The sequence below is a fragment of the Scleropages formosus genome, chromosome 19 (genome assembly GCF_900964775.1).
Source record: "Scleropages formosus chromosome 19, fSclFor1.1, whole genome shotgun sequence".
Lineage (NCBI taxonomy): Eukaryota > Metazoa > Chordata > Actinopteri > Osteoglossiformes > Osteoglossidae > Scleropages > Scleropages formosus.
The window spans coordinates 21,044,014-21,069,386 of NC_041824.1; the positions used below are offsets into that span (position 1 = coordinate 21,044,014).

A 25,373-nucleotide genomic window follows, 5' to 3' on the forward strand; every position below is an offset into this window, starting at 1 on the left:
GGAAACATTCCTCAGAGATTTTGGTCCATATTGACATGATAGCATCACGCAGTTGCTGCAGATTTGTCGGCTGCACATCCATGATGCGAATCTCCCGTTCCGCCACATCCCAAAGGTTCCCTACTGGATTGAGATGTGGTGACTGTGGAGGCCATTTGAGTATAGTGAACTCATTGTCATGTTCAAGAAACCAGTTTGAGATGATTTGAACTTTGTGACATGGTGCGTTATCCTGCTGGAAGTAGCCATCAGAAGATGGGAAGACTGTGGTCATAAAGGGATGGACATGGTCAGCAACAATACTCAGGTAGGCTGTGGCGCTTAAATGATGCTCAATTGGTACTAAGGGGCCCAAAGTGTGCCAAAAAATATCCCCCACACCATTACACCACCACCACCACCAGTCTGAACTGTTGATATAAGGCAGGATGGATCCATGCTTTCATGTTGTTTACACCCTACCATCTGAATGTCACAGCAGAAATCGAGACTCATCAGGCCAGGCAACATTTTTCCAGTTTTCTGTTGTCCAGTTTTGGTGAGCGCGTGTGAATTGTAGCCTCAGTTTCCTGTTCTTAGCTGACAGGACTGGCACCCGGTGTGGTCTTCTGCTGCTGTAGCCTATCTGCTTCAAAGTTCAACATGTTGTGCATTCAGAGATGCTCTTCTGCATACCTCGGTTGTAACGAGTGGTTATTTAAGTTACTGTTGCCTTTCTATCAGCTCGAACCAGTCTGGCCATTCTACTCTGACTTCTGGCATCAACAAGGCATTTTTGCCCACAGAACTGCCGCTCACTGGATATTTTCTCTTTTTTTGACCATTCTCTGTAAACCCTAGAGAGATGGTTGTGCGTGAAAATCCCAGTAGATCAGCAGTTTCTGAAATACTCAGACTGGCACGAACAACCACGCCACGTTCAAAGTGACGTAAATCACCTTTCTTCCCCATTCTGACGCTCAGTTTGAACTTCAGCAGATTGTCTTGACCATGTCTACATGCTCAAATGCATTGTGATGCTGCCATGTGATTAGAATTTTGTGTTAACAAGCAGTTGAACCTGTGTACCTAATAAAGTGGCCGGTGAGTGTATATATTATTTTATTATTATATATATTATTATACGCTCATTTTCTGCTACAAGGTGAACAGAGTTTCAGAAGCTGCTTGGCAACCTTTTTTCTCACTCACACTGCTTATCGGAGTCTTTTCTCTGAGCAACTACATATTCATATTGTACTGTTTCCATACTTAAACAATCAATTAATCTTTCTAATTCCCATATAATTTTCAGTTTCTAAAACAAATGTCACCCGTGGAAAACACTTCTAACAGGACTCCGTTACAGAATGTACCGATAATATTTACATTTCAGCGTGCGAAAGCTTTTGGGCCATGTTCATGTATTTGGTAGCTGTTCCATGATGAGCTACTCTGTGGGAACACGGTAACTTTCTTATGCTGAAGAGATCAGCCTCCTGGGATGATGTTGTTGATTACCCCCATCGGGACACCATAAACAGCAAATTAAAGTGGAGATAAGGCGATGCTGGGAATAACTGACCCACGCCGAAAAAGATTGATGGTCCATTTGTGCTTTCGGAATAAACTGGCTGTATTTGATCAGTTGCATAAGGCAGCATCTAGTACTTCCTTACCAGCTTTTCACTGTAAACTGTAACTGTGGAACATAAACATAAGGAAGGACATGCACTAAATTTTCATTTTGAAATAAAAACCAGCATCTTCATGCCGTCAGTGTTCTTAAGTTGAAAATATTGTTTCTTTATTTTTGTGCGATCTTTGTAACCATTGCTGTAATGTTTTTCTTCTTGGCCATACTGCTTCAAAGGGAAATTTCTGTGTTGTGATTTAAGATGCGTCTCGCAGCCCTGAAATAATAGTCACGTGATTACGACCCCTCGGATTAAACCCTGAAACTCCGTCGATGACTCAAACCTTCAACAGAGGATACGACCAGGGAAAAAAATTTTATTGCACTACCTGTGAATGCAATCAGCAGGTGGCGTAGCAGTTGGAACTCTTACCCTGATGTTGGTGGACCTGGGTTTCAATTCCTGCTCCTGCTGTATTACCCTGGAGATACCCTAAATAGCTCCAGTAAATATTACCCTGCTCTGTAAATGGATGAATAATCATAAATCGCTTAGTATGCAAACCTAACATTGTAAGAACCCTCGGAGAAATTCGTAAATAATAATGTCCTCAACGCCGGAATAGTACCTGTTTGCTGTGTCTCATGGTAGCAGTGTGAGAAAACATTGTTCGGGCCCACGGTGCAGGACGACAGGCACACCCCATCAGCTAATCTGGATGAGGCTACCCCCAGCGATGTGCAACTAGATATGTGGTTGCTGTGGTCACACTGCCAGCATGAAGGTGACATGAGATCATCAGAAAGGGACACTTGGTCTGTCAGCAAACTCTCAGTCATCACCTCTCTCGCCAGACACAAGTAACCCCATCAACAAAAAAAGCACACCGTGCACAGGAACAGTAACCCCACCCCCCGCATCCACCACTATAGTGCCACGGCAGCATGCTCTCGTTCTGTAGCAATACAAGAATCCATGCAAACTCCACCGGTACTTGATTTTCCATTAGAGTCATGATTTATCTGGGCTCTGCGCTTGCAAATTGATCAGTTGCTGCCAGTGGAATTTTGTAAATCCACTTGATTCAACGTACTCACCGCTATTGATTAACCGACTAATTGATAGACTGGCAAAGGTGGGAACGAGAAGCCAGAACAAAGTACGAAGTTGGGAATTTAAGGGGAACAAACCCATATCAAGTTTGTCCAGTTGTTTGGCTTTTATAATAAATACATCAAGGTGATGAACAACATCTATGTTTGAAAAATTTTCAAAATATTGTTTGAACTCCAACATTACGCATTTCTCTCCGAGGGAGCAGACAAATTGATCCGACAGATGCCGAGTGCTGAAAGTACAAACCGTACTCTATATAAATATATTAGCGGGATGCTTTCTAAAACTGCCATCGTAGACCACCTTCACTAATCCTTAATTCCCAGTAAATACTGAGGCTTTGCTAATCTAGAAGCAATCGACAGGCATTAGGTGTACATTAACTTGGCACCCCCCTCCTCAATTACAGAGCGTGTTCGGTGCCTTGGCATTAATCTCCCTCCCAGGACAGGGCAGCTCCTCCCTCTACCCTAAAGAAGACGGAGGAGCAGGATTGGAGGGGGCAGCTGGGGGTAGAGAGCCAGCGGTCGCTGGGAGAGCTCATATTCACATACATCTGCTTGTGGGAGTGGACCTAGGGAGAGGCGACGAGCCTGAGACGAGTCCCGCACACACTACGGGCATTTCCTTGGATAACCTGCGTGCACATATTTGAGAAAAAGAAAAAGGCAAGAAAACCACTGCATGTTCAGCCTAAAAGAGAGAGTAGAAGAAACAGATTGAGACGCAGAGCACTGCCAAGATATGGTGACCCACATCTAGCCGGTCATGACAAACACAGTGACAGGGTAACACACGCATACACACGCACGTAGCTGCTCAATGGACAGGAGTGAAACTGTGGATTATAGAAGGTGTTCTGGCAACTTTACACAACAGTGCGGACAACAGCGTTAGCTCAGTAAGTACTTCTTTCATTTATATCTCACTAACATTTGGATTTTCTTTTATACAATGCCAATGCCATCTTTTTAAAGAGTTTTTCCCAAAACCACTAGACACTCAAATTTTCAATGCATGCATAATGTAAGTCCGTATTTATAAAATTGCACATGCACGGATACTCGTTAATAACTAAATATTTATGAATTATTGAATGCTCAGATGTCAAGAGGTAGAGGAATGTGCTCCCTTAATGTTCCAGCAAGCCTAATGTGTCCCTCAGTATTTGTGTATAAGTTCTGAGTACTACTGCTAATATTACTGGCTTTCTAATACCTGAGAGATTCTTATGTCCCTGATACCATGCAATATTTTGCAGCACTGAAACATATTTCTGATTAATGGCTTCAGCAAGTGAATTCTCTTCAACTGTCACATATTTCTAAATAACCTTATAAGACCAAATAAATGATAAAATTATTGTCCTCCTGGCTCAGATATGAACTACTAGCAGTGACTGAGTAGAAAATTACATTTACATTGATTCATTTAGCAGACGCTTTTCTCAAAGCGACGTACATCCTATAGAAAATACAGTGCGTGCATTACATTAGGAGAAAGAGACATGGCTGCAGATGTGTGACTCTTGAGTACAGTTAGTTTGTTTCCTTTACCATATGCACCAATGTTCATCACACGAGTAGCTGCATGAAACTTTACCAGAATATCGCCGATTCCTAATCAGCTTCCTAATAGGTTTTTTTTTTCGAGACACATATGAACATTTACGTTACATTGCAAGAGTAGCTCTGTAAAGCATTGATTCGAGCATGATCATGAACATTTATACCTTACATGAGCTTAAGATATCATGGGCGAACTGAGTCCGGAAAACATGAATTTTAAGACCCTTTTTAAATGTGGACAGGGATTCAGAGAGCAGTTCTTAATAAATAAAAATAAAAATAAAAAAGGAAAAAAATAAATCTAAATAAATTCTGCATTAATGTTAGTTTATTTGGACAAAGTCCTGCTTTATTTAGAACTTCCACTTAATCCAGCCACTGCTACGTATATGTGTGAAAATATAAGTGCTGGAATGATACCACCACATGGCCATGGTAACATGATCATATGTATGTACATAAAGACAAACCAAAATACATTTACATTTATAATGTATTCTTAGAATAGTTGCTGCTAATTGCAAAACAATTTGACACAATGAATAAATTAATTTTCCTAATAATGGGAAATGTGAAATAAATTGCCCCATTTGGTGTCTTCTGCAGGGACAAAGGCAAAGGACGGAACTACAGAGGTGGAAAGATGCACTGAGAGAGAGGTGAGGTTTGGGGGAGGGGTGCCTGTAGCTATGACAACCCATTTCCCTCCTAAAGGAGGATTATAGTATTCAAGGACACAAGGGCGAGGGAGAGTTGGTTGAGTCTGGGGCATAAACTGTACTATATTTTGTCTATTTTATTTTAGTCTACACTTGAGACAGTTGAAAAAGCACTTAGTATTTCCAAGGAACATGGTTACTTAGCAGGTGCTTTTCTCCAAAGCGACTTCCAATGAACTCTGTGTAGTGTTATGAGCCCACACACCTTATTCACCGCGGTGACTTACACTGCTAGATACACTACTTACACTGAGTCACTCATCCGTACAAGAGTGGAACACACTCTCTGTTACTCACACACTATGGGGGAACCTGAACAGCATGTCTTTGGAGTGTGGGAGGAAACCAGAGCAGCCGGAGGAAACCCACAGGGAGAACATGCAGACTCCACACAGACAGAGTGGGGATCAAACCCACATCTTCTCGCACCACCCAGGTGCTGTGAGACAGCAGCAGTCCTAGCTGTGCCACCATGCTGCCCAGCTGCATCTAGCTGCTGATACACTGGAACATACATGTACAAAATGCACTGTTTAATTTGTGCAGCTGCTACTGTATTTTACTGTAGAGTGCAAATGTGTATGACTAATGTATTGACTGTTTTGTGTAATACGGAGCAGAAGTGACTAGCGATCATGTAACAGAGCATTGTGGTGCATTTCTGGCAGTTATTAAAATTAAAAGTCAAGTTAAATATCGTTTTAGTCTCTGGAGCAAACTGCTGTCTTCATACTTCCGATCCGCAGTTTTACTCACTGGCTGACTTTTAAGTTGAAGTGAAATAATTCAGGTTAAGAATCTCTCAGAAAGGGGATTAAGCACTTCCGCTTGTGGAATTCAGCGCTGAAATATTATTGAATATGACGGGAATATTACTGAAATATAAAGGGGCAATTTCTATAAGCACAAAAATCTGGTACTTTTATTAGTAGTACATTCAGTTTAATGACTGCGTTGCGAACATGTTATAGACCGAATGTAGATAATTAAACAGGTACAGTTTGAAGTTTGTATAGAAAATGTAAAAATATTAATGGCTTTCCAAGAGCAGTATGCTTTAGAAAAATGTCAGTGGCAAAAAGTTATCAAAGATTAGATGAACTGAACAATGATCTCCTTTCCCCACCCCTCCAACTGTAGTTTCCCATCACATGAAGTGAATCCCTTTACAGCCTGCTTGCCCACACTCAGGAAGTTTTAGTTGAGCAGTACTTCTAGCAGTCCTAAAAGAAGACAGCGGGGGCATCAATAAAGAAATATGTGTTCTTCCGTTGTTTGTGTGGCTTTCTTCCAGGTACTACAGTTTCCTCCCACAGTCCAAATTCAGGTGTTACAAGTGAATTGGTGACTCTAAGCTGCCCAGTGTGTGAGAGAGTGTGAGAGTGTGTCTTGCATTGTAAGTCACCTGGGTGAAAAGGTGAGGGCTAAATGCTACATAGTGTCCGTTGGAAGTCGCTTTGCAGAAAAGTGTTTGCTAAATACATAAATGTAGGAAGTTTAAAAATATTTTTACAGCATCTCTGTTTATAATAACCGTGACAAGAGAAGGGTTTTTAAATTGTCGCCATTTTACAGCATTCATTTTCGCTTTTTAATATGTTAGAAAACATATTGTTGCGTTTATTTGCTCCCAGACTGCAAGTTGGGTTTTTTTCTCCAGTTTCAGGATCATGACTGCAAAAATGCATTTGATAAGTGTCAAACAAGGGTGACAAGAGCCCTTTATTTTATTCTAATTTTTTACTGCATTTCAAGTTTGCTTCTCGGTTGATGCAAATCTGTGAAATGAGAGTTAACCGAAACAGTATTTAGTGTGAAACCAAAGGAATATTAAGACAGATGAGGACAGGGCACAAACAGGAGTGGACCGTGGAGCAACGAAGATCTCCAGTGTGGGAATTTGATTCCTGCAGTGATGACCTGGTCTTGGCCCAGACTGAATAACCATTTAATGGCTAAATACAGATTTTGTCTCTGTTCATTTTGTAAATGGTTCTTTATGTAAGATCTTTGTGTATTATTTGCAGAGGGACAAGCTAATCACGTAAACAGCGCCCATGCTCGAAACAACTGGAATAATTAATTTTCATACATTTATACTATTCATTTTTTTATATGAAAAAGAATCGCCCCCTCTAAGCACCTTTAATGTCAATTTAAAAACCAGAGATACATGTCGGAGGTTAGCGCATAGAGGCCACAAAAATTTTCGTATATTTCACTTGCCCATACATGTCCAAAATATAAGATTAAAAACACAAACTGGTGCGAGTCGGGTCATGTGCACTCCAGCTGCCAACACTGGGAGTATTAGTTGTTCCGTGTCTGGTGTTTTTCGGTTTTTCTCCATTTACATTTCCATGAATTAACGTAAAGGGGGGCGCGGTGGCGTGGAGTGGGTTGGACCGGGTCCTGCTCTCCAGTGGTTCTGGAGTTCGAGTCCCGCTTGGGGTGCCTTGCGACGGACTGGCGTCCCGTCCTGGGTGTGTCCCCTCCCCCTCCGGCGTTACGCCCTATGTTACCGGGTAGGCTCTGGTTCCCCACGACCCCCTATGGGACAAGCGGTTCAGAAAATGTGTATGTGTGTGTATTAATGTGACAGATACGCCTCTCCAGTAAGTAATAAAAAGTAAATGCCACTCTGTGAATCAGCTGTGCTTTCAGATCAAATAAGCAGATAGAGTATGCATAAAAAGGCTCATTGACCCTATTGTCACAATCCTAGAGGTTGCTGGGCACTACAAACTGATTTTAGATCTCATCTAGTCCGAAACTGTACGCATCATTAGCTAAAGAGCATCACAGTGCAATGAGGGATGATTTTGTTTACTACTGTTTTCAAGATTCTATGTGGTCTCTGTACACAGTCATATTGATACATGTTATGTTATCTAAAATGTAAGGAAATGTACAATACAATGAATGTACAAAATGATTTGGGAATGACAATATATAACCAATTTAATGTTGCTTTGTACTGTGTCACAATGTGAACACTAGTGCCTGGTTTTTTTTGTTTGAAATAAAAGGAGAGAAAATTATTAATTAGCCGTTTTATATGTAACAGCAACCGTAAAAAGTGATTTGAGGGGATACAGGCACATTTAAGAGCTCAAAGAGGAGCATGAAACTAATCCAATGATCTGTCCTTCCCCAGATTTGTTCTGCTTGTCTTCTACAGATCAACAGGATAAATAGCATCCAGTGGCCGAGTAGATCATGTGTTTGTACACTCAATTTTTTTGTAATGTCATGTGCCCAGGCCAGAAGTATGGCTGATGTGCTCCTTGTTTTTTTGCTGCAATTTCTTGCCGTAATCCATTTTCCTAACACGAAACAAAAAAACAAATATCTCTATGTAAGTATTGACAGTTGAAGCATCAGCTGACACAAGCCTAGACTCAGTTATGATGCCAACAGTGACTTTGATAAAAAAGAAGGAGAACTGAATCAGCAGTGGACATGTACCTGAAGGGTCGAATCAAGACAGAGAGGCACCGATATCAGCATGGGAAAGCCTGCGCACAGGCAAAGAAAATGCAGAGTATTCTAAGTCAGAAAAGTGCCACTAAGTACAAAGAAAAATGCATGGGGTGACAAATAAGTGCGGATGAACCAGACCAAAGAGGAGGACATGATGAAGTGCCTTGAGAAAGGAGGAGAGCTGTGTGAGCAATAATAAGATTGGAGATCAATCCTTAAATTTAAAGTTAGACAACGAAAAATAGTGCAATGGAGGAAAAAAACTGAGCTTTGTCAATCCTTGTGTCTCCTCCCCTAAAAAACATAATATCAAGCAAATGTAACATTTTTGCAACTGTGTTCTTATACATATCTAACTAGAAACTGGATGCAAGGAGATAACAGAACCAAAGGAGAACTGAAACAAAAGACATATTTTTGAATTCAGTTTTATATTTTATATTCATATTTTTCGGGGGGTGCGGTGGCGCAGTGGCACAGTGGCACAGTGGGTTGGACCACAGTCCTGCTCTCCGGTGGGTCTGGGGTTCGAGTCCCGCTTGGGGTGCCTTGTGGTGGACTGGCGTCCTGTCCTGGGTGTGTCCCCCTTTGGCCTTACGCCCTGTGTTGCCGGGCAGGCTCCGGTTCCCCGTGACCCCGTATGGGACAAGCGGTTCTGAAAAAATTTATATTTTTTAATTACTTCAAAAAGTATGTCAATAATTATCTGCACTTGTATTTTGTGTGATAAAACTAACTGCATGTTCTAGTTGCGTGACTTTTACTTTTGTTGCTTTGATGAAATATCCCCAAAGCATGATGCTGCTACCACCATGCTTCTTTACAGGGAGGGTGTTCTAAGTGTGATTTGCTGTGTTAGGTTTGTCCTAACCACAGTGCTTAATATTGAAGCCCAAAAATCTTTGTCCAAATTGTTGAGTCTTTTAGATGACTTTGAGCAAACACCAGCCAAGATGAAACATGAGTATTTTCCAGTAAAGGGTTTCTTCATGCTACGTTTTCATGCAGGCCGGAATTTGCACAGATGTGCGTGCTATTGTTGTCTTATGCACACTTTTTCTAATCTCTGTCAGAGAGGACTGTAACACCTTTAAGTTGCCATAGGCCTCGTGGTGGCTTCAGTTCTTCCTGTCCAAACATTCCGGTTCGTAGGACAGCCAGTTCTGTGCAGATTCAGAGTTTTTACATATTTTCTAATTTTTTAATGATGCGCTTCACTATGTTTCTAGGTATACTGAATGCCTTAGAAATGTTCTTGTATCCTTGCCCTGACTGGTATTTTTCAAAAACTTGCTATGAGATTAACTTTGAATGTGTCATAGTCTTCATAGTTCAATCCTTTCTTGAAAATGCACAAAGTAGAGAAGCACCAGGGATAGGTGTATTTGTTCTGAAATCATGCTAAGGAAAGTCCATCCATCCATCTTGCTCCGCTTATCCTGGGCCGGGTTGCGGGGGCAGCAGTCCAAGCAGAGTCCTCCAGACTTCCCTCTCCCCGCACACCTCCTCCAGTTCCTCTGGGGAAACCCCAAGGCGTTCCCAGGCCAGCCGGGAGACATAGTCTCTCCAACGTGTCCTGGGTCTGCCCCGAGGCCTCCTCCCAGTGGGACAAGCCCGGAACACCTCCCCAGGGAGGCGTCCAGGAGGCATCCGGAACAGGTGCCCGAGCCACCTCAACTGGCTCCTCTGGATGCGGAGGAGCAGCGGCTCTACTCCGAGCTCCTCCCGGGTGACTGAGCTCCTCACCCTATCCCTAAGGGTGTGCCCAGCCACTCTGCGGAGGAAACTCATTTCTGCCGCTTGTATCCGCGATCTCATTCTTTCGGTCATGATCCAGAGTTCATGACCATAGGTGAGGGTAGGAACGTAGATCAACCGGTAAATTGAGAGCTTCGCCTTACGACTCAGCTCCCTCTTCACCACAACAGACCGGTACAATGACCGCATTACTGCGGACGCCGCACCGATCCGTCTGTCGACCTGCCGCTCCATTTTTCCCTCACTCGTGAACAAGACCCCGAGATACTTAAACTCCTCCGCTTGAGGGAGCAACTCCCCCCTAACCCGGAGGGGGCAATCCACCTTTTTCCGACTGAGAACCATGGCCTCGGATTTGGAGGTGCTGATTCTCATCCCCGCCGCTTCGCACTCGGCTGCAAACCTCCCCAGTGCACGCTGCAAGTCTTGACTTGATGAAGCCAACAGGACCACATCGTCCGCAAAAAGCAGAGACGAGATCTCGCGGCCACCAAAACAGACACCCTCCGTTCCCTGGCTGCGCCTAGAAATTCTGTCCATGAAGATAATGAAGAGAATCGGTGACAAAGGGCAGCCCTGGCGGAGTCCAACATGCACCGGGAACAGGTCTGACTTACTGCCGGCAATGCGAACCAAGCTCCTGCTCCGGTCATACAGGGAACAAACAGCCCGTAGCAGCGAGCCCCGAACCCCATAATCCCGAAGTACCTCCCACAGGATGCCACGAGGGACACGGTCAAATGCCTTCTCCAGGTCCACAAAACACATATGGACTGGTTGGGCAAACTCCCATAAACCCTCCAACACCCTAGTGAGGGTATAGAGCTGGTCCAGTGTTCCACGGTCAGGGCGAAAACCGCATTGCTCCTCCTGAATCCAAGGTTTGACTATTGGTCGGATTCTCCTCTCCAGTACCCCGGCATACACTTTCCTAGGGAGGCTAAGGAGTGTGATCCCCCTATAGTTGGAACATAATCTCCGGCCCCCCTTTTTCAAAAGAGGGACCACCAACCCGGTCTGCCAGTCCAGAGGCACTGTTCACGAGCTCCACGCAATGCTGCAGAGGCATGTCAACCAAGACAGCCCCACAACATCCAGAGACTTGAGAAACTCGGGGCGGATCTCATCCACCCCCTGAGCCTTGCCACCAAGGAGTTTTTTGACTACCTCAGCAACTTCAGCCAGCATAATGGACAAGCCCTCCTCCAAGTCCCCAGCCTCAGCTTCCTCTACAGAAGGCATCAGAGGGATTGAGGAGATCTTCAAAGTACTCCTTCCACCACCCAACAACATCCTCAGTTGAGGTCAGCAGCGCACCACTTCCACTGTAAACAGTGTTTGTGGAACACCGCTTCCCCCCTCTGAGTTGCCGGACGGTTTGCCAGAATCTCTTTGAGGCCAACCGAAAGTCTTCCTCCATGGCCTCGCCAAACTCCTCCCAAGCCCAAGTTTTTGCCACAGCAACTGCCAGATCCACACTCCGTTTGGCCCATCAGTACCTGCCAGCTGCTTCAGGAGTCCCATGAGCCAGCCAGGCCCAATAGAACTCCTTCTTCAGCTTGACAGCATCCCTTACTTCCGGTGTCCACCACCGTGTTCGGGGATTGCCGCCGCGACAGGTACCGGAGACTTTATGACCACCCCGACAAGGAGGTGTGGAACATAGTCCACACACACACACACACACACACACACACACACACACACACACACACACACACACACATTTTCAGAACCGCTTGTCCCATACGGGGTCACGGGGAACCGGAGCCTACCCGGTAACACAGGGCGTAAGGCCAGAGGGGGAAGGGGACACACCCAGGACGGGACGCCAGTCCGTCGCAAGGCACCCCAAGCAGGACTCGAACCCCAGACCCACCGGAGAGGAGGACTGTGGTCCAACCCACTGCGTCACCGCACCCCCTTGAACATAGTCCATTCAGACTCAATGTCCCCCATCGCCCTCGGGACCTGGTTAAAGCTCTGTCGGAGGTGGGAGTTGAAGACCTCTCTGACAGGGGCCTCCCCCAAACGTTCCCAACAGACCCTCACTATGCGTTTGGGCCTGCCAGGTCTGTCCAGTTTTTTCCCCCGCCATCGAATCCAACTCACCATCAGGTGGTGATCAGTTGACAGCTCAGCCCCTCTCTTCACCCGAGTGTCCAAGACATATGGCCAAAGGTCAGAAGAAACGACTACAAAGTCGATCATCGACCTCCGACCTAGGGTGTCCTGGTGCCAAGTGCACTGATGGACACCCTTATGCATGAACATGGTGTTCATTATGGACAAACCGCGACTAGCACAGAAATCCAATAACAACTCACCGCTCGGGTTCAGATCAGGGAGGCCGTTCCTCCCAATCACGCCCCTCCAGGTGTCATTGTCGCTGCCCACGTGGGCGTTAAAGTCCCCCAGTAGAACGACAGAGTCCCCAGTGGGAGCGCTTTCCAGCATGCCCCCCAGGGACTCCAAAAAGGCCGGGTACTCTGCACTGTCGCTAGGCGCATAAGCACAAACGACAGTGAGAAACCGTTCCCTGACCCGAAGGCGCAGGGAGATGACCCTCTCATTCACCGGGGTAGACTCCAACACATGGTGGCTGAACTGAGGGGCTATTAGCAAGCCCACACCGGCCCCTCCGTCTCTCACCCTGGGCAACGCCAGAATAGTGGAGAGTCCACCCCTGGTCGAGAAGAGTGGTTCCAGAACCCAAGCTGTGAGTGGAAGTGGGCCCGACTATATCTAGACAGTATCTCTCAACCTCCTGCACTAGCTCAGGCTCCTTCCCCGCCAGTGAGGTGACATTCCAAGTCCCAAAAACCAGAGTTGGCGCCCAAGGTTTGGGTCGGCCGGGCACTCGGCCCCAACCACCATCCAAATCACAACGCACCAGCCCCTTACCGTCTCTCCGGCAGGTGGTGAGCCCACCGAAGAGCGGCTCCACGTCGTGGCTTCGGGCTGAGCCCGGCCAGGCCCCGTGGGCATAGACCTGGCCACCAGGCGCTCGCATGCGAGCCCCCCCCTCCAGGCCTGGCTCCAGGGTGGGGTCCCGGTGACCCCATACTGGGCGGGGTAAACGAAAGCCTTGATTTTTCCTTCGTAAGGGGCTTTTGAACCGCACTTTGTCTCGTCTGTCATCCAGGACCTGTTTGCCATGGGAGACCCTACCAGGGGCATATAGCCCCAGGCAACATAGCTCCTGAAATCATTCAGGCACTCAAACCCCTCCACCACGGTAAGGTGGCGGTTCAAGGAGGGGGCTAAGGAAAGTGTTATACTTAATGTACCTTAAAGAGCGCAATGGACAGTGTTATATTTAGGTACCATAGAATCTGTCATAATGTTGACTTAATACATCTTTTACTTTCTATGCTAGGTAAACGATGTAACTGAAATGCACACACTGACTGAAGCTGCTTCTCCCAAGTGCGGTCACGGCAAGCCGGAGCTTAACCCAGCAACACAGTGTGTAGGGCTGGAGAGGGAGAAGACACACCCAGGGTGGCATGCCAGTCTGTCACAAGGCACCCCAAGTGGAACTCAAACCTCAGATCCACCAAGGAGCAGGACCTGGCTAAGCCCGCTGCTCCACCGCCCCCCAACTGAAAACACATAAATGAAAAAATGTTAGTATTTGATTCAGATCCTGGCTGAACTAAATCAAGAGCCATTAACATAGGACATGACTGTTCTTTGAAAGACTGAGCAAGAGGGAAGAGTTCAGTGAAGGTCAGTGATTTTTTTGACATCTTGTAAAACGAGTTATTGTTTTAGATACAATTCACAGTTTTTCCCTTAAGCTAAGTTTATTATTTGTACTGTTTAAACATTTACAAAAAGCAGTCTGTAATCTGCTAGAAAGATCGTTCAATGTATAGAAGAATAACACAGAGTTCATCCCAACTCATTGCCATATCTGAGTGCTGCAGGGGCCACTTCTTGGCAAATCGGCCTTTTGCATTTGTTCCCCCAAAATTTACAGCGTGCAGAACAGACCTCTAGCACAACTGCAGCAAAAAAGGGCTGTGCTTCCAGTCTCCATTCCAAGTCGAGAAAACAGAAAAAAATGTCAATCCAGTATTTTGATATGAAATTATAATGTATATAAATGTGGTTAATGTGTTAAGCAGAGCATCTGTACTGACATTCAGACACTGATTTTACTGCAGTCTTTTATTTCTGTTAGGTTTCACTGCAGGAGGGGTGCGGTGGCGTGGTGGCATGGTTGCGCAGTGGGTTGGTCCAGGTCCTGCTCTCCCATGGGTCTGGGGTTCAAAGTCCTGCTTGGGGTGCCTTGTGACAGACTGGTGTCCCGTCCTGGGTGTGTCCCCTCCCCCTCCAGCCTTACGCCCTGTGTTGCCGGATTAGGCTCTGGCTCCCCGCGACCCCATATGGGACAAGCGGTTCAGAAAGCGTGTGTGTGTGTAAGGTTTCACTACTGACTTTGGTCTCAACTGATAAGAAAGACTTTGACTGCCTGTGTATGGTAATATTTAAAGCAGTTTTGTTAAGAAAACTGAGTAATTTTCTCTATAAAAGTAGCTTTTCATTACTACACATAGAAGAGATATAATGAGAACATTTTAAAAATAAAGGTTGTTACTAGGGAGAGGGGGTGCAGTGGCACAGTGGGTTGGACCGCAGTCCTGCTCTCCGGTGGGTCCGGGGTTCGAGTCCCGCTTGGGGTGCCTTGCGACGGACTGGCGTCCCGTCCTGGGTGTGTCCCCTTCCCCCTCCGGCCTTACGCCCTGTGTTGCCGGGTAGGCTCCGGTTCCCCGCGACCCCGTATGGGACAAGCGGTTCTGAAAGTGTGTGGGTTGTTACTATCAAGGGATGTGCACATAAAACAGAACAACACTCTAGAGTGTAAACCCAAAAACAAGGACATTCTGTATACTAAGGACATAAAATGAATAAGAGTTTTATTAAGCAGCAGAGATTTATAGATGTTTCAGTCACTGTTGCAAAAATGCTAAACTGAAATGGCACTGCAGCAGCACGAGCATATCATGACACAGTTTGAAAAGAAAACCATTATTGATGTTGTGTACACAACACAGTCTTTGTTTCCATCTTGAAAAGTTTCAGACTTTAATATCTGACCAATGTGAGATTGTCTATCTGACCTCCGAGGGCCTCAGCGCAAAACGAAAATAATGCAATGGGACCCATGGGAGCGCTGTCACAAGAGCATGGTAATCACACCACAGCGGGGCGGTGAGGGTTGGAGAGGTAGAAAGAAACGCTCGTATTGATTTAGATCGAAGAGATAGGGAGTGTGATTCCAAGAACTGTGCAGGGAAGGTTCGCTCTGCAAGCGGCTGAAGGTGAAAAACAAAATGTACAGATGGTAATGAACAAGATGAGATGGTGGCAACAAGACCATCAGCCAGCCTGGCGTGCAGTTCTAGATAAGTACTGTGAAGAGGTTCACGAAAGGATCTCGTGGTGCGATGCGATTCTGTTTGGCACGTTGCTCGGATTCTCGTAGGATCCGTTTCTTCAGGTTGTGTTGTTCTTTGTTTCGTGGTCACCATGTCCTACCGATTGGATTATTTTTGATCCATGAGAGACATTGACAGCACGAGACCACTACTGACAATTGACCAAGACCGTGAAAGCTGAGATGTGGAAAACTTATGATATGAAGCCATTGTACCCATCCTTCATCTTCAGCCGCTATCCTGCTTCTGGTTATATTTGTGTCCTTCTCCTACCACTTGCTTATTTAACCTTGTCTGTCCTTCACCCGCGTCACTGTCTGAAATGATCAGTTTCCATCTTTCTGCTTCATTTTATCTCTCTTTTTGTCTCTCAATTTATTGATGAAACTCCGATTGCCAGAGGTGCGTGCAAACGCTGCTCTGAGACCGAAGCAAAGGTACAGGGGTAGAAGTGAAGAATGACCCCAGTGGGAAAAGGGGAAACAAGGGTTAAGCGGTGGAACGAGAGCAGGAGATTAAGATAGCAAAAGCGTAGGAGACGGCAGTGCACTGGGGGCGGGGCTAATCAGACCAGCCCTAGGGAAGTATGGGAAAATGGACAGAGGTCAGACACAGACCGACAGGAGGGAGGAGTGCTAGAAGGGTCTCATCGAACACTGACATTTGAAAAGAAAGCATTACAAGTGCTCAAAAATTTAAGAAAAAAACATAGAAGCAAGGGCAATGGGCAATTCTTTTTCTTCTTTCTCTCTGCAAAGTTGTGTTCTGTTGGGTAGCTGGAGCAGCTGGTATCATAGTGGTTAGGACTGCTGTTTCAGCCCAAAAGTCACAGGTTTGAATCCCACCTCCAGTTGTAGTGGCCTTGAGCAAGGTGCTCACCCTGCATTGCTCCAGTAAAAAAGTACCCAGCTGTATTAATGGGTAAAGGGAGGGTGTGGTGGCACACCGGGTTTTGCCAGGTCCCGCTATCTGGTGGGTCTGGGGTACGAGTCTCGCTTGGGGTGCCTTGTGACGGACTGGTGTCCCGTCCTAGGTGCGTCCCCTCCCCCTCCGGCCTTACGCCCCGTGTTGCCGTGTTAGGCTCCGGCTCACAGCGACCCCGCTCGGGACAAGCGGTTTCCAACTGCGTGTGTGATTAATGGGTGAATAATTGCACTTTGCTTAACATTAAAAATTGCTTTGGAGAGCAGTGACAGCTAAGCAAATAAATGTAAATTTTGTTCTCTGTCTTTCCGATCAAAGCCGCCACATGTTGTCCTCAGAGGGTTTCCTTTTTCCAACATCGTATCCTGGAAAGACAACGAAGGAAGGAAGTGAGACAAATCAGAAATACAAACGATAAATCAGTTCAAACAGATTTCATGTGATTTTTTTACCCTCTGAAAAAGCACATGACAGTCTGTTGTTCTGGAACCATTTTTCAGTAAACAGCCCCCCCATTCATGCCAGCTAATTATGTTTTGAACATACAGCTGTTTTACAGGCAAGGCAGCCATGTCCTGGGAAACCGATTGGGATGGACCCACCTATTTCGCTTCGGAAAGGAACCTCAGCTCGCCCCTGCTCCCAGACCCTACCAACCTCAGCCACACGCGCGAAGGGTCACTCTCTGCCGCAGTTCCCGAAAATGCCACCGGATCCCTTCTCCTCAGTCCACCTACACCGAGGATACGAGACCCAATCCTGGCCCAGGCCGAGGTCGCAATTCTGGGGCTGATTCTGGCCCTGACAGTCCTGGGGAACAGCTTTGTCCTCTGGGTCCTGTTGAGGAAAAGGAAGCATCGCGCACCCATGCACCTCTTCATGGTCAACTTGTGCATGGCAGACCTGGTGGTGGCCATCTTCCAAGTGAGCCTCCACTCGCCTGTGAACGGGAGAGCACGAAATGCGAGACGTTAACACTTTGGTTTTCTAAACGGTCGTTTGGACGGTTGACGCACCGTTATCGCAATGCATACATAGCATATTACCGAAGCCATGTTCTTACCCTGACACGTTGCGCAGCATTACTGTCCAAGTGCAATATATTACAGTATTATCCACATGTATTTGAAAAAAATGAGCCGCTATGTTGCAATGATACTCTGCAGCTGGGATCATTCTAAGTAGCATACTCCCGATAGGGGGAAACATATTTTTCGAGTTTGACAGGGCCCTCATATCAGTCCTGTCCTGGGGCTAAAACCACGTTATCATGGTTTGGATACATGTTCAGTTCCTGAACTTGACTCCACTAAGGTTCTTGGAGTCCTCACTGATGTCACTCTGTTGATCCCAGGTGCTTCCCCAGCTGGTGTGGGACATCACGGAGCGCTTCCAGGGTCCCGATGCCATGTGCCGCTTGGTCAAGTACCTGCAGATCGTGGGCATGTTCGCTTCTTCTTACATGATCGTGGCCATGACCGTGGATCGCTATTACGCCATCTGCTGCCCCCTTCAGGCATACCGCGGTGGGGCAACTTCATGGTGGAATCCCCCTATCATGGTGGCCTGGGGCCTGGCCCTGGTGCTCAGTCTACCCCAGGTGAGAAGAGAGTCATTCAGTGTTCTGGGCGATGCTCAGGACTCCGCTTGCAATGTTTAAAATCATTTCCCCATTTCCTCAGGGAAATAAACATTTTTCTCGAGGTCACGTAGGCTTGTCATTAGACTTCTAGCATCTTCCGGAGTAGACTGCGTTGTCATAGAGACTAATCCCAACGTTTCGTTTCCTATGTTGCAAACATCCTCAGGGTTCTGCATCGTAACCTGTTAGACGTTGTCTTCACAGATCATTGATGTAGTCTGTTAGGTTGATTGAGGATTTCGGGTAATTTTAAAGTCTAATTTTTCTCAAATTTCTTGCTATTTTCTCAGCAAAACTGTAACATTATCAGACAATGAACTATCTATACAGCCACTGATAAAGACTCATTCAAATTCAAATGACTGCTGGAATATGTCAGTTATTACATTTGTGATCTCACCAGTGATACAGTGAAACAAAAACAAGAACAGGAAATAGGAGGCACTGTAACAAGGTAAAAATGCTGGATCTCAGCTATCCAAACTAAGCAGAATTCTCATTAGGAAGAATTTCAAATATCAACCCCTGTAAATGATTTACTCCTAAAGTAGCTCAAAGTGAAGGGTCTGCTACTAATATGTACCCGCACACCTTTAGGTATTCATTTTCTCCAGGTCAGAGATGTCTCCAGGAGAGTTTGAGTGCTGGGGTCACTTTGCGGAGTCCTGGGGGCTGAAGGCTTACGTCAGCTGGATGACCGTGGTTGTGTTTTTACTGCCAGCCCTCATCATCACCGTGTGTCAGGTTTGTACCTCTGCGCAAGAGTTGCACTGGACACATGCTCCAGCTTATTTTATATGTAGTTTATCCAACATCTGAACTAAAATATGATCCACATTCTGCATGATTTAAGAAGAATAAGCAGGAGCGTTCAACTCGTACCCAATTCAGAACACATAAATTATTTATCAATAAAACTTTTTTCTTTATGGCGGCACAGTGGTGCAGCAGGTAAAGCTTGTGCCTTGTACTCGGTACAAGGTCTTGCTTGTCTCACAGCGCCTGGGTGGTGCGAGAGGATGTGGGTTCGATCCCCGCTCAGTCTGTGTGGAGCTTACATGTTCTCCCTGTGTCTGCCTGGGTTTCCTCTGGGTGTTCTGGTTTCTTCCCACAGTCCAAAGACATGCTGTTGAGGTTCACCCATAATGTGTGAGTGACAGAGAGAGAGTATGTGTGTGTGTTCCACTGATACATGGATGAGCGACCCAGTGTAAGTAGTGTATCTAGCGGTGTAAGTCACCGTGGTGAATACGGTGTGTGGGCTGATAACACTACATAGAGTTCATTAGAAGTTGCTTTGGAGAAAAGTGTCCGCTAAACAGGCAAAGTCTGTGTGGAGTTTGTATGTTCTTCCTACATTGGTATGGGTTTCCTGTGGGATTTTTTGTTTCCTCCCACAGCGCAAAGACATGTTTCAGGTGATTTGGTGACTCTAAATTGCCTGTAAGCACTGCATGTGTGTAGGACTGAATGAGTCTGGAACAGGACTGCCCTGAGGTGTACCAAGGGCTCATGCCCTATGCTTCTGCTCACTGAAACCCTGCCTTGCACCAGTGATGATGGATGGATGGATGGATGGATGGATGGATGGATGGATAAGTTGCTTGATTTCTCTCCCAACATGTTTGTGTGCCTGCTTGCCTTAGATAGAGAGAAATACTGCTTGTCCAGTCAAAGGCCCACCTTGAGTAGCTATGGATACATCCTAAACATTTGGGGATGGCGTTTTATCTGTCACATGGACAGTTTTAAGAAATTCTGCTGTATATACTGGCTTGATGTATAACATGTTGTCATTGCTAATGTATTTGCAGACATATTTTACGCTGGCAAAAATGTTGACGTGGAAATTTGAAAAACAGAAACGCAGGCAGCCCTTTTCCAGTTAAGGTTCACTGGTCGGTGCATCAGAGGTTACTTTGGCTTTCGGAAATGACAAGCCAGTGTAGGTATTGAGTTGCAGGAGTCATAAAACTTCCTGACGCATTTTTCCCTGTTTTATTGGACAAGCTCGGAGGCCTTTTTCTATTTTAGGAAAAATTTCTTTTAACTCGGCATATTTGTCATATCGATTTAGAAAATGTTTCGGCACGTGTTTGTCTCGTTTAGCTGAATCCTTGCTCCACAGACAGACCCCGTACCTTTCGATAAGTTGAATCACCGAATGAAATATTTTAATCCAAAGTCAAACTGATATTTTCTCATAAATGTTCTCCATTAAACGCCGCTCAGCATAAATAAGAATGCATAAATGTCAAATTTGATTTGAATGCAGCATGATTTTTAAAGCATAATGTACTAATAGCCAAGGTACTGGGCAAAACAACGAGCTCTATAGAAGCCCTTACTGTGCATGTAAGACAAAAACCAAGTCATTTACACTGAGCTCAAGTTTTATTATGATCTTACATCCAGGTGCTCTGGTTTCCTCCTAGAGTCCAAAGACGCGTTTCACGTTTGCCAGTGACTCTAAATTGCCCATAGTGCTCGGGTGAATGTCTTATATCGCTCTGGTGTGTAGATGGGGGAATGATTGTAGGGAGCTTAGCCCAGTGTCTCTACCACTGTAAGTCACACTGGTCAAAGATGTCAGGTAAACACTGGTGAACAATCATTCTAGAGTATTTCTGAGGAAAGCGTCTTAGGCATGTGTAGCTACTGACTCAACAATTATTCTGCACAATCACCCTGTGAGAGTGAGTGTAGCGAGAGCATTTCTCTCTCCTCTGTGAAATGAAACCTGAGTTATCCCTCCCTGCGCAGGTACGGATATTCAGGGAGATCCACAACAACATCTATCTTAAATCGGAAAGGGTGGTGTCGGCAGAGCTGAAGAAGAACTCGGTCCTGCTCCACTTCCACAGAGTGAGAAGAATAAAGAGAGAGAGGGGCAGGAGAGCAGGAGGACGAGGCAGGGTGCCCAGAGGCGGTCACCTCCCGAAGACTACCCCCAGCTACCTCTGCCGCCCTCACTGTCACAGTCCTCTTCACACTGTTGCCCGCATGAATTCGTCAGACTGCGGATGTCCCCACTCCAATGGATCTGCTAATGGGAGCTCCAGCAAAGAAGAGGCAGAAACATGTCCAAGTGTCCTGCCCTCTAGTGAGGATCTGTCCAGTCATCCTGGCACCTGCCCAACTGTAAGACCCGAACCTGTGGACAATTTGGAGAACCACCGTCCCGCTCCTGCACTGGGCACGGACGCTTGCCTTAGCTCCTTTGCTTACAACCATCCCTGCAACAGCTCCTCGGGATGCCTCTGCGCCCCATCTCCCTATGCTCCTCTGACCCACTCCGTCTCACCGTCAATCCCTGGCGTGTCTAAAGCCATGTCCAAGACAGTGCGAATGACCCTGGTCATAGTGCTGGTCTACACCGTGTGCTGGTCCCCCTTCTTCATCGTCCAGCTGTGGGCCGCCTGGGACCCCAACTCTCCGAACCAAGGTGAAAACTCTTGCTTTCACTCATCTCACTCACACTCACTTGGTTCTTTCTTAAAGCTGCTGATCATCTCCATGTAGAGCCTCTCGCTGCACTGATCTCCATAAAGGGGTCTCCTCTTCATCCTTTGCGGGGTCTGGTGCCGGCAATTACCATAGCTTACATATAGAGTAGTGATAAAGCAATGGGAACTGTCAGGGCACGAAGACAGAGTAATAAAATACTGGCCTACTGCCCGGACGCTCCCCTCTAAAGCACAGGACGTACTTCCACAGATAGTCAGTGACCTCTGTATATTCACTGCGTTTTTCCTCTCACGCCAGCCAGATGCTGATATTCTCCCAACGCCACACTCTGCCAACAGCGCACACACATACACAGCGCACCGAGCATGTGCACAGATGCAGGCTAGGTCAGGCTGTCATCATCTGGAGGGCCGTCAGTGCAATCCCCTCTGGGTTTCGAGCAAGGTCGGTGTGTCCGCAGCGCGCTGATACCTCGCGGTGGAAAGTTTATTTTCCCCTTGGACGTGAGGACGTTTGAGCTGGGAGACGCGACTCTTTCGGACCACACCATTGTTTTCTCCTTTTAAAGAGGCCTTTTTTAAAAGATTATCACTGGTAAAATACACGCAGTAAGTAATTTTAGCAGCTTGCATAAAAAAAAAAAAAAATGAACCTTTATAGAATGTAGTCTGAGGAGATGGAAGATGTTTACTCCTGCGCAGCAATGGACTGAACTAAACGTGCATTAAAATCAAACACTCTGGCCGTGCTGGTCGAAACAGGTGCAAGAAGTGTGTATTTTTAAAATGTACATTCCGAAGCCTCTTCCTTGGACTGAATATTATTTATATCCCAGTAACTGCACTGCTACCATGTCTCCAGTGAGCTGAGGCTGACCTTCTCCCAACCTCCTCTCCAAACCCCGCCAGGCGTGGCCTTCACCATCCTCATGCTGCTGGCGAGCCTCAACTCCTGCACCAACCCCTGGATCTACACGGCCTTCTCCAGCAGTGTGTCTCATGAGCTGCAGGCCCTGCTGTGCTGCAAACCCCACTCCACCCGCTGCACCTCCTTTCCCGATGACTCCAGCACAACACACACTTCCACCACAGCCAAAGACACTCTTTACTGACAGCGGTGCCCGTCTTGCCGTGGCGGGGAATGGACGTGACCGTTCATTTGCCGGGTTGCAAACTGGAAATCCAGCCATTTCAGTACACTCCGTGGATACCGAGTAGCCTGTTTATGGATCCCTCTGGGACTGTCAAGGAACACGAGTGACACGTGGAATATATTTCTAATCTACATTGGATTGCCATGAATGTACAGTTGTGGTCGACTGATTGCACCCGTACGGGGGGGACCAGAGGTTGCAAATAAACCAGTACAGAACTGGGAATTCCATAAACATTCATCAAGGTGGGAAAGGCAGCTTAGGGGACAGAACTAGGAGAGTTTCAGCTGCAGTCAAAACTGTGTGAATTTAAATCAGGAAATTTCCAAATAACAGCTGTGCACTCTGGCTCCTTGAGTTATGAATAAGAAAGAATTCAGTTTGTAACTCAGTTTGTTCATAACTACAATTAGTCACAACTAATATAAAGCACATAATACAGACATCCCTCCATGTATTTATGGCTTAAGTTCTGTAAAAATGTAGCTTTGCTTAGTAGTATTTTCTAAAACTTTAACATTTTTTATTAACTCTGTTGACTATGTTATCTATTTTAATATTAAAAATAATTTTAAAGGATTGAATAATGTGTTCTCTCTAAATACTAAATTCCAATTGATTCATCCCAAGAAATATGTAGTGGGCAGCTGGTAGTGTAATGCTTCGAGCTGCTGCCTTTGGACCCACCTCCAGTTGCAGTACCCTTGAGCAAGGTACTTACTATACGTTAATGTAAGTTGCTCCGGTAAAATTACCCAGCTGTATAAATGGGTAAATAATTGTAGGTAGCTGAACGTTGTGATTCGCCTTGGAGAAAAGCGTCAGACAAAAGTAAAAGTACAGCGTTACTGATCACGGACACCAAACACGGGCTGTAAGGACTGCAGAAACAGTAGAATCGCGTCCGTTCCGCAGGCCTTTCGTATCTGAGTGCACTTTACTGCCATCTAATGGCTGGATGCGGAAGCGCAGGTCACTCATGCTGTGCAACCGATTTTAGAAAAAATGACGGGGAAAATCAAAAGGAGCAAACAAAAAGTAAACTGAAAAGTGTTTGTCGCTTTGAAAATTTGTAACCTGAATGTTCGTAACACGAGGAGCCAGCGTGCGCAAATGCCACTGCCACACAAAATAGCAATAAGAACATCTCAAGGTACAGTATCGCAACACCCTGCAATTTCACCGAACAAACCATGCAAAATCGTTGCAGTTTAAAAATGCAAAGCAACTGCACAAATATGAGCGCAATAATGAAAAGAAAGGTGAAAACGCAGTAATGAAATGACCAGATGGTTAATATTCTTTTTAAACAACACATTCCATGAGTGAGAAAGACAATAATATTCAGACTGTACCATTGCTGTGTACGGAGGACTAAGGAACTGCTCAGACCTTTAATGTAGTCAACTTGACAAAGAATATTACATTTTTTTTTTAATTTCAATTCCAGCTATCTACAGTCAAAATCACACTAAGGTAGACATAATATTTATAACACAAAACGTGTTTCATATTTTATTAGGTGAACTTTCACTTCATGGGGCAAGCAGTTGGATGTCTGGCAAGAAAAAAAACACTCAGAGAATATAAATAATTTTACAAGAATCTGTAACAGACTTTCCAAAGCACAATAAAAATGAGATATACAGTATTATGTCATATATAATATTAATGAGAACTGGCTGAACTGTTTTTTGCTGCAACAAACACTCATGCACACATACGGTCAGTCAAATAAGAAACATTACAAGTTGCTAGAATGGGACCTTAGCCATGTGTGATGAAGAGGCCCATGGACCCTCCTGGGAGGGTTAGATGCCTGAGAGATTCTCTCTACTTTGCAACTCAGAGATACCTGCGGTCGGCTGGGCTCCTGCGGGACTGCGAGCGAAATCAGGCGAACAGAGCTCTCCTTCTAGTGTGAGATGGTGCGGACGTCATGCCTTGAGGGAGAGACCTAAAAACAGAGTACCTGGTTTCTGTGCGTAAAGTGGGAGAGAAAAAAACAGAAAAAATGACAACTTGGTGTGGGACAGAAATTATTCTTGTGTTTTTCCATTGCAAAACCGGTGTACTGTCTCCAGTGTCAAACAGAAAGTATTAATCTGTGGTAATAACAATTTTAAAAAATTAAATGAAGTAAATAATTTACCTGAATATGCAATTTGCAATGAATTCAAAAATCATGCAACTGAAAATGCATTTATATACAAATAATCATATATATACAATTTATATATATATGAATGAACGAAATATTCGCATCATAGCACAACACAGCAAAAACAAATTAAAGGTGTAAAATGCTGCATCTGAAAACACCACTACAAGCTGAATGGTATGTTTTTGCTTTTTTGTTCATACATTTTTTGCTTTTATCTTTTTGTATCTTTCTCTTAATGTTCTCATGTCTTATGAAAGGATTATAAACATTTTTTTTTCCCAAATCATCCGCATCTGTATGTTGTACTTTGACCAC

The 25,373-nt window shown here is 45.5% G+C and overlaps 1 protein-coding gene across 1 annotated transcript; it reads left to right on the forward strand.

The window, feature by feature from the left end:
• Window positions 1–3,283: 3,283 nt before the first annotated feature.
• On the forward strand, window positions 3,284–23,585 carry LOC108939418 (vasopressin V2 receptor-like). Its single transcript, XM_018760749.2, has 7 exons — window positions 3,284–3,633; window positions 4,907–4,959; window positions 17,180–17,555; window positions 17,986–18,231; window positions 18,871–19,017; window positions 21,037–21,718; window positions 22,650–23,585. Exons 3-7 carry the CDS (start codon window positions 17,202–17,204, stop codon window positions 22,850–22,852), a joined length of 1,632 nt encoding a protein of 543 aa, XP_018616265.2. The 5' UTR covers window positions 3,284–3,633; window positions 4,907–4,959; window positions 17,180–17,201; the 3' UTR covers window positions 22,853–23,585.
• The last annotated feature ends 1,788 nt before the right edge of the window (window positions 23,586–25,373 follow it).